Genomic DNA, 12,075 nt, shown 5'->3' with positions numbered 1-12,075 from the left:
ACTGAATTTCTGAATCAGAAGTGTGAAAATGCCCTGAGATTCAAAGACCCAGCTCATAAGGCAGAACACACAATGTCTCACTAACAGTTTAGAGTTGCAATACTATTTTAGATATTCTGGGCTACATACAATGTATCGTGAAGCGGCTCTCACCTGCGGCTCTCGTCACTGTTTGCTGGTGCTAGACCAGCAGGACGGGCAGTGGCAGGAGGTGAGACCCCTGGTCCTGTCAGCGAGCCAGGGGCTGGGAGAGGCTGCGCTGGTGGCCACGGGTACTGGAGGATGTGCTGCTCCTGCAGGATGCTCAGCAGGAGCTCGGTCTGGGCTTAGGGTCACGGTCAAGGCAACACTCAGCAAACCTCGCTTCCCAGCCAGGAAGAGAAGGAACTTAGGGCTCTGAAACAGGGACTCTGCTTTTGCAACTAGGACTCAAAAAATGCAGGCTTGGTGACTGGGGACTCGGTTAAGCGCTAACGATGCCAGCCAAGGGCTGAGCAGGCAACAGCGAGCCTGAACCAAGACTTTAGACCCAGCTCCAACACACGAGTCTCCAAATTTCGCCCAGGGAGAAACCCAGACAAGGTTCCCCACAGCAGCCCCAGCGCCACTTTGGGTCTGAGCTGTCCAACACCCTGGCCCCCCAAAAAGGGATCCCACTACCCTGTGGACCACGGCCCAGCCCAGTGGGGCAACCTCTGCCTCTGCCCCCACCCAGACAGCCTCCGAAATGAGGCAATCCTAGGGCTCCAGCCCGGGGGTCAAAAGTATTGGAAGGCTCTAGAAAGGCTGCTGGTCATCCACCCTGCCTTGCGCCCATTTCCCCCAGAACTGCCAGGTGACACCAGTGGCTAACTGCCCAGGCCACATTCCACGTCGGTCGCAGTGCTTGTTAACTAACCCACACAAGCAGGTCAGAGGGCACCTGCCGTGCTTGGGTACAAAGAGCCAGCTTCCTACACTCACACAAACAGGACAAAGTCCAGGTCACCCTGGACTGGGACAGCTTTCAGGTGCACTGGGTCTCCGTGGCGGAGTGCTGGCACGTGGCTCTCTGCCAGGGTCAGAGGGGCTCTTTCAAGTTCCAGGCTGGGGGCCTCCACTCTCGCCCCTTCGCAGGTATGCCTGGGTTTGGCGAGTGAGGCAGCCTTTGAAAGAGACACCATGACACAGATATTACCACGGGTCCAGGAGACTCAGAGAAGGCCAACTGTGTGTACACACGCACAGTATTGTGTGCTGAATACAATCGTTAAAACCTCTTTAAATATTTGCTTATGGGTGGGTGTTGGAGCAGTGGATTGAGCCGCTACCTGGGACACCTGCATCCACATCAAAGCACCGGTTCCTATCCGCCTTCCAGCTAATGCACCCGGGGAGCAGCAGGTGCTGGCTCAAACACTTGGGTTTCTGCCACCCATGTGGAAGACCCACATGGAGTTCCTGGTTCCTTGCTTCAGCCTGGCCGAGCCCTGGCTATTGCAGTCATTTGGGGAGCGAACAAGCAGATGGAATCTCCTCTCTCTCTCTCACTCTGCCTCTCAAATGAAATCTGAACAAAACAAAGCGAAGGGGAAAAATCTATTTTGTGTTTTGATAGGATACCAATGAAGTGCTGCATGGTTTTATTACATATAAAGAATTAGCCATTCCAGCCAGGAGTAGCAAAACTATTGCCAGATTACAAGGATTAGAAACCGAGGGCCCAGCTTGTGGCCCGGGTGCAGGTCCCCCAACAATGGCTCCTAAGGACCACCGACCTAACACAGCGCATCTGCCTTCTGCAGGCCCACCCAACCTTCAGGCCTTTTTAAAGTTCTCCAAGAAAGAGACCCACCACCGAGATCATCCCCCCGGTGGCACTGGGCTCTTCTGCCTGCTAGAAAACCCCAGAGAGACATCCTTCCAAGGAGAGAGCCTGCAGTGGCCACGTCCCAGGCGGGATGGCTGGGCTGTGAGTCCTGTTGTAGCCACTGGGAGGCAGCACCCAAGTCCAGCACACAGGACCGTCAGCTGGTTCCAGGAGACACCAAAGACCACGAGGAACTCACGTGCACACCACCTGTAGACAAGACTGCTGAGCCAATCCTTGCCTGTGCCAGGAGCAGGCAGTGAGGTGCAGGGGGGAAGGCGTGAGGGGTCCCAAGAAAGGCAGGGGTGAACTGCAGGAAACAGCTTCCCTCCTCTACCCGAACACTAGATATGCATTTTTTTGTGTGTGCAATCCCTTAAGTTTCAAATATTGGAAACAAACACCAAAAGATTTTTAAACCCTGCTGCTCCTCCTTAGACAAATTCCTTTTTTTTTTTTTTTTGACAGGCAGAGTGGATAGTGAGAGAGAGAGAGACAGAGAGAAAGATCCTCCTTTGCCGTTGGTTCACCCTCCAATGGCCGCCACAGCTGGCACGCTGTGGCTGGCGCACCGCACTGATCCGAAGCCAGGAGCCAGGTGCTTCTCCTGGTCTCCCATGTGGGTGCAGGGCCCAAGCACTTGGGACATCCTCCACTGCACTCCCGGGCCACAGCAGAGAGCTGGCCTGGAAGAGGGGCAACCGGGACAGAATCCGGCGCCCCGATCGGGACTAGAACCTGGTGTGCCAGTGCCGCAGGTAGAGGATTAGCCTAGTGAGCTGCGGCGCTGGCCAAATTTCTAACTTAAGGCAGGCTCCTCCCCCCGACCACCAAATAATAACACTCCATTGGAATTACTATAAAGAAATTAATAACAAAATGGAAAGATACAGCAGCTTCAAAAACACCAGTCTCCCCATTTTGAAACAAAATCAGTAGAACCAAGGACTCGAAGTCCCTTGACTTCTTTCTCGTGCAGAAGGAAGCCAGCTGGGCCCTCGTGTGGGTGACAGCCCCGCATAATTGAAACGCCTGCAGCCGGCCAACCTCAAAGATATCCGCTCATCCCCCCACCTCCCCAGCATTGGGCTCCCTATTACGGGGAAGAAACTGAGCCACCAGGTAGGCAGGGTCTGTCCCTTCCACACATCAGCCAAAGATGCTTCCTCGTTCCAAACGTTGGCACCGCCATCGTGAGAGCTGGCATAGCTAATCAGAGAGGCAGCACCTCGCGGGGTGCTAGGCCCAGAGTAGGCACAGTGGTGTATCTGCTGGGAGCCGTGTGCGCTAGTGGATGAATTCTGCGACTTCACTTGGACAGTGCTTCCCGCTAGGGAGAACCAGGACTGCTCTTGCCTTTCTGAAGATGCCACACTCCTACAGGGACAGGCAAGGAAGGCCACGGGGTAATCCAGGGTTCCCTCTGTGAGAGAACAGATGGCCGTCCTGGCTGCAGGAGAAACTCCTCTACCCTGTCTGGCTCAGACACAGAGAAAGGACTGCAAGAACCTCGGGGCTGTGCCTGCTTTGACCTTGGCTAAGACCTGAGACCTAGAGCCAGTGCTGGGCCCTACTGCCCTCGGCTTTCCTTCTGTTGGGTGCCATGGGCAGCTCCCAGCATTCTTATCCTCAAAGAACTTGGCACAGACAAGCAACGTCGACATGAGAAAGAGAGAGAGGCCCTTTCTTCTCACAGGCACGCACAGCTATTTCTGTCCCTGCCCTGCGGCTCACGGAGGGCTGTGGCCCTGGCCTGCTCCGAGAGCCAAGGTCCCAGGAAGCCAGGCCATTGTGTTCCAGGCGATCCTTCCTAGAATTTGAAGGCAGAAGCGCTCGGTTCCTCCAGTTTCTCAGAGGTGTCACCCTGACGTTTTAGAGGACCAGTTCTTTGCTGTTGGAGACTGTGGCTGCACATTGCGGGATGTCCACTCAGTGCCAGGGAAGCCCCACAGGCACAGTGACCTTCCTCCTTATACAAGCACTTGTTTCCAGTGCGGCCTGGAAGGGGGCCTGGCCCGTGGTTGGAGAAAGCGACAGAGCTGGCAGCTCCCCCGTGCACTGGGGAAGCAGGAGGCTCAGACGGAGCGACAACATGTTCAAGGTCACACCTCTGACCTGATGACTTGTGGCTCAGGGACCCTGCCAGCTGCACTCTGGGGCACGTGTCCAGAGCACTGCAAACACACCCAGGAGGCCACAGTATGGCGGAGCCCCGAGGGGAGCCGTCTGTCTCACTGGCTTAGAGAAACTGAGGCACAGAGAGACAAACCGACCTCACTGTGACCAGCAAGGGAGCCAATGCTAAGTGGGGAGGAGACTTCTCTTAGGTCGGCTTTGTCCCGCGGCCTGACTGGTGACGGTGAACATGGCAGCCCCTGGCCGGAGGGGTCTTTGCAGTCGCCACTGTGGTCAACAGTGAGATGCGGGCTCAGTGAGAGGAACCAGGACCCAGCCCGTAGGTCAGGGCCAAGGTCAGCCCTATGGTCCAGCCTTCATCTCGAGTCTCTGGTGGGCTCAGCGCGAGTGTGGACGACTCCATCACAGGCTTTTAACCCACTGGTGAGGTCCTCACAGGCTCCATTGGGAAACACGGCTGTCAGGGCCAGCTGCTCCTCGGGGTCCTGGATGTGGTCTGGAACACAGGAGAAGGAATTATCCAACCGGAAGTGACCGGTCTGAGCTTAGAGTAAGCTAGGACCGGAGGAAGGAAGTTGGCCCCTGAACATCTACTTAAAAAGCCAAATCAAACACGTTATCAAAACCTTAAAGGTGTACATACTCTTTGACCCAGCAATTCCACTTCTAGGATTTTATCCCAAGAAAATAATTGAGAATTATTAGTGGAACTGCTTGCTACCAGCCTGAGAGTGAAACCAATATCGAGGGTGGCCCAGCAGAGAGGAGGCGAGAACTGGGCCCTTGACTGGGTCACTGGGCCCCTGGGGCCACCAACTCGGAAGCCGGCACCGTCTCTGCACGGGTGCCGGACTCCCTGACTGCTTCTGCTGCTTGGGTGACAGTTCCTTCCCCTGCAGCGACAGCACCCTGATTCCAGTCCAGCAAGGAGAGAGGGGAGCGTCCTGAGCTGTACCCACACAGTGCGATTCGGGCACTACAAAGGAGGTGGCATAAAATCCCACGTGAACACACACACATGCACACATACACACAACTGGAGAAATCCTTGTAGGATCTAAGGGTTGAACCAACATCAGTATCAAGTTGTCACCATTGGGGAAACCGGGAGAATACACACGGAATCTCTACATCATGTCTTACAACTGCATGTTAGTCTACAAAGAAGAAAAAACGATGCTGTTGGCATATCCATATTGCCACGAAAAGATAGTCCAACAGGTTATTGATGACGAAAGCAGATTGCCAAACTCTATGGCTAAGTGTACGTAGTATATCACATAGAATAAACATATACTCTAATACCCTATCTTCATATACTATATAGAACAACTAGACATAATATAACACATGTAATATCTGGTGTTGACGATATATACTATAAATGCATATACAGTTGTCCTTGTCTGTAGGGGATGGGTCCCAGGCATCCCCCTCCCCACCACAGACACCAAAATTCCCAGATGCTCAAGTCCCCTATGGAAGATGATGTCTCCATATAACCTGAGCTCATCCTGCTGCACACTTTAAATCGTCACAGGCAGTGCCGTGTAAATGGTTGTCACACCGCATTGCTTAGCAAGTAAGGACAAGACAAATGTCACTTCGTGTTCAGCATAGATGCAATTTTTTCCCCCAAATAGTTTTGGCTCAAGGCTGGTTGAATTCCCAGATACACAGAGGGCCAGCCATGTAGTCCAAAAATGCCATTTGTATTTTAAGACAGTCACTTCGACATGACGTTTGTATATGTTACAGAGAGGAACGGCATCCAAGATTCACATACAATTGCCACATGATTCCTTTGCTTTATTTTTTTCCTTTAGTTCCTGGATACATGAAAAATGATGACAGAGAGGTTGAAGCTCATGTTTTGTGAATTTTTTTTAAAAAAGTTATTTTTTTAATTTATTTGTGAGACAGAGGTAAACCTCTCATCTGCTGGTTCATTCCCCAAATGCCCACAGTGGCTGGGGCTGGGTCAGGCCAAAGCAGGGAGTCAGGAGCTCAATCTGGGTCTCTCAGTGGGTGGCAGGGACCCAACTACTTGACCCACCACCTGCTGCCTCTCAGTGTGCACATTAGCAGGAAGCAGGAATCAGAGGAAGAGCCAGGACTCGAACCCAGACCCTCTGATATGTGATGTGCGGGTCGGCATCTGAACTGCTCAGCCAAAGCCTGCGCCTATTTTTGTGCTTAACTGTCTTAAATACATGCAGCATTTTGCAGATTATTTAGATATTATATACAGGTGCATTTATTAAATTTTAAACAGCACAGGAGAGCATGAGAAGGAGATAGACAAGTGGAATGGTCTACCCCAAAGTAGACTTGTAGTTACTCCTGAGTGATGGAATCATGCGGATTATTTTTTTTGATATTTATATTCATGTGTGTGTGTTTTTGAAGTTCCAACTGTGAAAGGCAGAACTCTAAGACAGTCCCCAAGACCCTGGCCTCAGTATAAGCCCCTGCATCGGGTGTGAGGTGTTCACTCTGCCAAGCAGGGTGCCTCCCGTGATGAAAGAGAGGACCAGGCACTCCTGCGCCCCCCGCCCCCTGCTCCTCAACTACAGAGAGGGTCTCCTGCTGCAGGAAGGAGTGGCTGCTGGGAGAAGCCTGAGCGAGGCAGGCACTGGAACAGCGGTGCCTTTTGAAGCTGCGCACAGGCCCAGCTGGCACTGTGGCAATCTAGGACACAGCAGTAGGTCACTGATGCATCCACTAGTGACTGGTTTTAAAAATTAGGGGCTCAAAATGTTTATGTTAAACCACTGCCCTCTGCTATACTTTCAGTGCCCTTTGGGGTTGGGGCATGTCCCCTGGGGACAGGGCAGCCTACTCCTCTGGGTACAGCATCCCTGGGCACCCATGGGGGACTGGCACCAGGACCCCCTGTGGATATCACAATCCACGAAGCTCAAGTCCCTTAGACAAAGTGGCAATATAGCTGCATCTCACCTACCCAGCCTACCCTCCGCACACTTTAAATCCTCCCCAGATGACAACGTAACCACTATGTGAATGAATGTCTTCAAGGAAAAATGACAATGTGCAAGCTCAGTACAGATACAGTGGGGTGAGCACACGGACCACTTGGGCCTACTGTGTCTCCCGTCTCCATGACAACAGCCTCAGCACCATGGCCCGTGTTCCCCAGCGCCTTCTGGCCCACCTCTGTGTATCAGCCTGAGACCGGCCTCAGCATGGCTCCTGGATGAATCCTCTCCTTGTTCCAACGCCACCTCTGTTGGGGCCAGGCTGCCTGCTGAAGTCCCCTCCTGGCTCAGCTCTGCCGCTGGCCGCTGCTCCTGCAGCCCAGAAGCCTCTCCAGCCACACCCTGGGCCCTGGAGGGCAGCCCCCTTCTGAGCAGGACCTCTGCTGTCAAGCCTTTGGGTAGGTATTTCCTCTCTGAATTCCCCATTTTTCATCTGTGCAAATCTCAGTCCAATGTCACTTGCTCCATGACACTCCCTGGACCCTTCAGGGAAACTTAGACTGCGTTGGGCGCCCTGTGTCCCGCCATGCACCTGACGACACCTGCACTGCCTCTTCCGCCCATCTTCTTTGATAGGTGGAGACTGCTGCCCGAGCCTGGGTGCTGGCTGCCTGGAGGCACAGGGCCTTCGAGTTGCTCCCCCATGCCCGGCCCGTGGCAGGTGTTCCATGGATGTTGGCTCACTCTGTCCCTGAGGTCCTTGCATCCACACACTCAGCCCTCAGGGTCCAGGAAGCCAAAGCACTCACCCTGAGCAGGGCCTCGGGAGGAGGAGGCATCTCGGTCCTTTCTCTGGCTCCAGGGACCCCAAGAGAAGCAGGCCAGCAGCCGCGGGAGGCCCGGCCTCTCCCCAGCTCCTTCTGCGAGGAAATACACAAAACCCGAGAGGCAGACGGTCAAGCGGTTCGTGCTTCCGAAGAGTCAGATTTTCTGTGCTGCCACCCCAGAGCCTCCACTGTCAGCGCCCTAGATTCAACGGCCCAGTTATCTCACTCCATCCTACCCAGTGCTCTACGATGGAGTTACCGTGTCAGGGAAACCACAGCGATGGATGGGAAGGACATGAGATTAAGTACAAGCACCTGGCGCCAAAGAACACACTCATAGGCAGAGCTCGCTCCCTGATTTTTAGTCCGAACTATCTCTTAACAGGAGTAGATTTTACAAAATAACAATTTGGAGTAACGTTGACTCTAGTTTCCTTATGAAGACCAGAATATCATTTCAGTCATCTAGAGCTAGTCTGAGAGCCACGACGACCTAGAACCAAGCCAACAGGAGCTGCATTTTTTTTAAGGACTTATTTGAGTATTTGAAAGGCAGAGTTCTAGAGAGAGAGGTCTTCTATCCACTGGTTCACTCCCCAGATGGCCACAACGGCCAGGGCAAAGCCAGGAGCCAGGAGCTTCCTCTGGGTCTCCCACATGGGTGCAGGGGCCCAAGCACTTGGTCCATCTTCTGCTGTTTTCCCAGGCAATGGATCAGAAGTGGAGCAGCCAGGATGAGAACTGGTGCCTCTATGGGATGCCAGCACTGCAGGCCGCAGCTTTAACCCACTACACCACAGCACCAGCCCCAGGAACTGTGTGTTTAAAAAAATCTGTCTATCAAATAAGTAGATAACTTTTTTTTTTTTTAATGAAAAAAGGAGGGCTATGTGGAGCAGGAGCGGCCTGCGTGCTATGGTGAAGTGCCTGGGTTTCAGCCCCAGCTATGGCGCTTCCAGCCCAGCCTCTTGTTAGTGCTCACCCTGGGAGGAAGCAGACAATGGCTCAAGTATTGGAGTCTCTGCCTTCCACATAGGAGACCAAGATCGGATTCTGGGCTCCCAGCTTTGGCCTGGCGCAGCCCTGGCCATTGCGGGCATTTGGGGAATGAACCAGCAAACGGAAGATCCTTCTCTGTCTGTCTCTGTCAATTTGCCTTTCAAATAGAATAAAAATAAATATATATATATATTAAAATCCTATAAACTTAAGAAAAAAATAAACTACTCCTGGCAGCCAAAAAAGCCCTTGTTCCTAATCGTTATTCCAAGTTGTTTTACTCTTAATTTGCTCTCAGTTCTAACGGAGCCAGATCTTTAGTTTTCCAACCCAAAGGCAGCTGGATTAGGCAAATAAACCAAGGGCACAGCCAAAAGACAAGCAACTTAGGAAAATAAAAACTGGGCTCCGGCGGCGAGGAATGGGATCAGCAAATGCTGACAGGCAGACACAGCGGCTGGGAACATCGTAGCCACGTGAGTCCACGGACTTAAGGCTAACAGCGCCGCCACGGCACAGAACTCGGTGGGCGGTGAGTTCTAGGATACGTGTGACCTTCCCTCACTCGTGGAGGGGTTCATCCTGCCCTGAGTGTTTTCCTAACACTGGGAAAGCGTTTACCACAGCAGAAAACGAGTCCCTTTAACTCTTTGCAAAGCATTCCATTTTCACCAGCGTTCCGGTGCATTTAAGAGGAGGCGGGGCCTCATCCACCCGTCCTGCACCCAGGCAGGGTGTCGGGCAGTGGGAATGCCGCTAGGGCAGAGGTTTGGCTTACACAGGACAGGGCTTACAGAGCAGGAGGTGCAAGGGTCCTGGGGTTTCCTGGTTAATTTCCACATGGGAGTGGGGAGGAAGGGGAAGGCTTCCTGGAGGAGGCAGGCCAGTGGCCGGGGGTGAGCCAGGTGCAGAGGAAGAGGAGGGCACAAGAGGCTTCTCAGGCCCAGGCAGCAGCCACAGGTGCAAAAGTAAGCGTGGTTGGGGGAGCTGGACACAGAAAGGGAAGAGCCCGGAGCCCGGCAGGAGTTTGCAGGCACCTCCTCTACAGGGTGCAGAGAATTTGCCTCTATTCCCTTCTTTCTCCCTGGGAGGCAATCGCAGCCGTCCACCTGGGACATTCGCGCCCCTCCCGGGTCCCCATTAGGGCAGATCCCACAGCTGGGGTGGGGGTGGGGCAAAGACCTCTGCCAGAAGGCAGGGCTGGCAGCTGGGTTTGTGACATGTGTACCGTCACAGGTACCAGGTCTTCTTGCAGGGAGAGCCCCTCACCCCCAGGTCTGGCATCTCCCCGTGGGAAGCCAAGGCCGTGGTGGAGGTGCAGGGGGCACAGCCGGCTCCCTCTGAGTTCGCGTTTGAAGAACTAGAGGCTGGGGGGCTTGGAGGGCTGCGCCAGCGGGGTGCGGGGTGCGGGGCTGCGAGCTGGGGAGTGCCGCGATCTGCAGAACGGAGAGAATCTGATCTTTCTGCCGCAGGTAGCAGGAAAGGACCCTCATTGGCTTCCCTACACGCGAGGAGCCCGTGGAGCGCGCTGGGCGCACCTGCGGGAGGCCTGGCGTTACACCCAGGTGGCTGCACCGCCAGGGTGCGCCGCCAGGAGGCGCTGGAGAACTCTGCGCTCTCAGCCCCCTGCAAAGCCCCGGGTCCCTGGCACCGCTCCTCGCCTCCTCCCTACGACCCCGCAGGCTCGCACCCTGGGCCGCGCCGCGCTGGAGACGCCCTCCTCGGTCCCCCGCGCCCCGAGCTGCGCTGCGCCCTGGGAGCTCCTGACACCGCCACCGCGCAAATGACTTCGCCGCCCCAGGCTCTCGCATCTCCTCCTCCACCTGCTCGCTCTGGCGCTCCTCTCCAGCCACCTCCCCGCCACCTGCAGGTCCCCTCGGCTGTCCCAGGCCCTGCACTCCCAGGACAGACTCGACCCCTTGCCCAGGGCTCGCTGCCTGCTAGCTGGGAAGCCCGGCGCTGGGCACCTCCCCGCTCCGAGCCTCAGTTTACCTAGGTGTGCAGCGAGAGGGGGCCTGGCCTAAAGGAGTCCAAGCTGGGGGCTTCCCCCAGCCTCCGCCCGCCGCCCCGCGTAGCCTCACCTGGTCGCCCAGGCCCCGCGGCTTGCAGGGCCCTGCAGGCGGCCGCTTGCACCGCCAGGCTGGAGGCCGGGCGGCCGGGGCAGTAGGCGGCCGCCTGCACCGGGCCTCCCGCCTGGCGGCCGAAGACGGTGCGCAGGAGCGCCTCCAGCAGCCGCAGCCCCGGCGCCACCGCCGCCGCCGCGTCCTCGGGTCCGGTCTCGGCCACCAGCACCCCGACCAGCGCCGCGCCGGCCCGCCGCCGGCCGCGCACGTCGCGCAGCATCTCCCGCAGGCGGCGCCGCGGCTCCCGGGCAGCCAGCGAGGACGCGCGGCACAGCACGAAGACGAGCGGCGAGCGGATGGCGCGCGCCGCCCGGGGCTCCGCGCCCTCGGCCGCCGCGGCGGTGCCGCCCGGCTTGGCCGTGGCCGGCTCGGGCGGGAACACGGCGCGGGCGAAGTCCCGCAGCAGCGCGCGGCTCGGCTCGCGCTCCCACAGCTCGCCCACCAGCAGCACCTGCCCGCGGCCGCCCGCCGCCTCCACCAGCGCCTGGAAGGGCGGCTCGGCCGGGAGCGCAGGCGCCGCCGCCAGCGCCTCCAGCTCGCGCTCCATGCTCGCCCGCCGCCGCCGCCGCCGCCGCCGCCGCCCTGCTCCCCTGCCCGCCTCCCGGCGCCTGGGTCAGCAGGACACGCCCCCCGGGGCCCGGGCGTTCGGACCCCCGGCGGGGCCGCGGGGCGGGGGCGGGGTGGGAGGGAGGGGACTGTGTCCCCAGCCCAATACGGGTGGCTCCTTCCGCAGTCCCCGGGGCCTCCTGCCTTCCTCCCCGGGTCCAGCCAGCCTTGCAGACACTTGCACCTGCCGGGCGGCGGCGGACAGCTGTGTCCCCAGAGCAGGTGCACACTGGCCGGGGAGGGGATTTCGCCCCCAGGCGGACAGCAGCATTCCGGGAGCAGGTGCACACTGGCGCAGGAGGAGATTTCGCCCCCAGGCTTATGTCAGTGGTGCCAAGACAGTGGAACCCATTCCGACCACAGAGCTCAGAGACACGCTTAGATTGGGTGAGGCTGCAGCGTGGAGCCCCCGCGGCAGACCCCGCAGGCTGTGCACACGCGGCGCCCGTCTCTGGGCCTGCTCTGCCTGCAGAAAGGTCGCCACCAGGGACTTTGAACCTCCAGGACTTGAGCCAAAATCAACCCCTTTTCCTTAGAAAGGGAGGCTGCCTCGCTCGGGCCCTCCACGGTAAGGCAAGCTGGTGGATGCACGAGGT

General features: G+C 56.9%; 1 protein-coding gene across 1 annotated transcript; it reads right to left on the bottom strand.

Moving 5' to 3' along the window:
- Positions 1-2,718: 2,718 nt before the first annotated feature.
- C1H2orf72 (chromosome 1 C2orf72 homolog) lies at positions 2,719-11,429 on the bottom strand. Its single transcript, XM_062202360.1, has 3 exons — positions 10,832-11,429; positions 7,734-7,844; positions 2,719-4,481 (listed from the first exon to the last, which is right to left on the bottom strand). Exons 1-3 carry the CDS (start codon positions 11,418-11,420, stop codon positions 4,342-4,344), a joined length of 840 nt encoding a protein of 279 aa, XP_062058344.1. The 5' UTR covers positions 11,421-11,429; the 3' UTR covers positions 2,719-4,341.
- Between the last annotated feature and the right edge of the window lie 646 nt (positions 11,430-12,075).

Source organism: Lepus europaeus, chromosome 1 (genome assembly GCF_033115175.1).
Source record: "Lepus europaeus isolate LE1 chromosome 1, mLepTim1.pri, whole genome shotgun sequence".
NCBI classification, from domain to species: Eukaryota; Metazoa; Chordata; class Mammalia; order Lagomorpha; family Leporidae; genus Lepus; species Lepus europaeus.
Note: the sequence above shows the minus strand (reverse complement) of the source record. Positions and strands in the feature narration are given on the sequence as shown.

Coding starts and splice junctions, on each gene's coding strand:
- C1H2orf72 (XM_062202360.1), bottom strand. CDS start 11,420: ATGGAGCGCGAGCTGGAGGCGCTGGCGGCGGCGCCTGCGCTCCCGGCC. Junction 7,845..10,831: donor CGCGGGGCCTGGGCGACCAG/GTGAGGCTACGC, acceptor ATTTCCTCGCAG/AAGGAGCTGGGGAGAGGCCG. Junction 4,482..7,733: donor CTCCCGAGGCCCTGCTCAGG/GTGAGTGCTTTG, acceptor CCTGTGTTCCAG/ACCACATCCAGGACCCCGAG.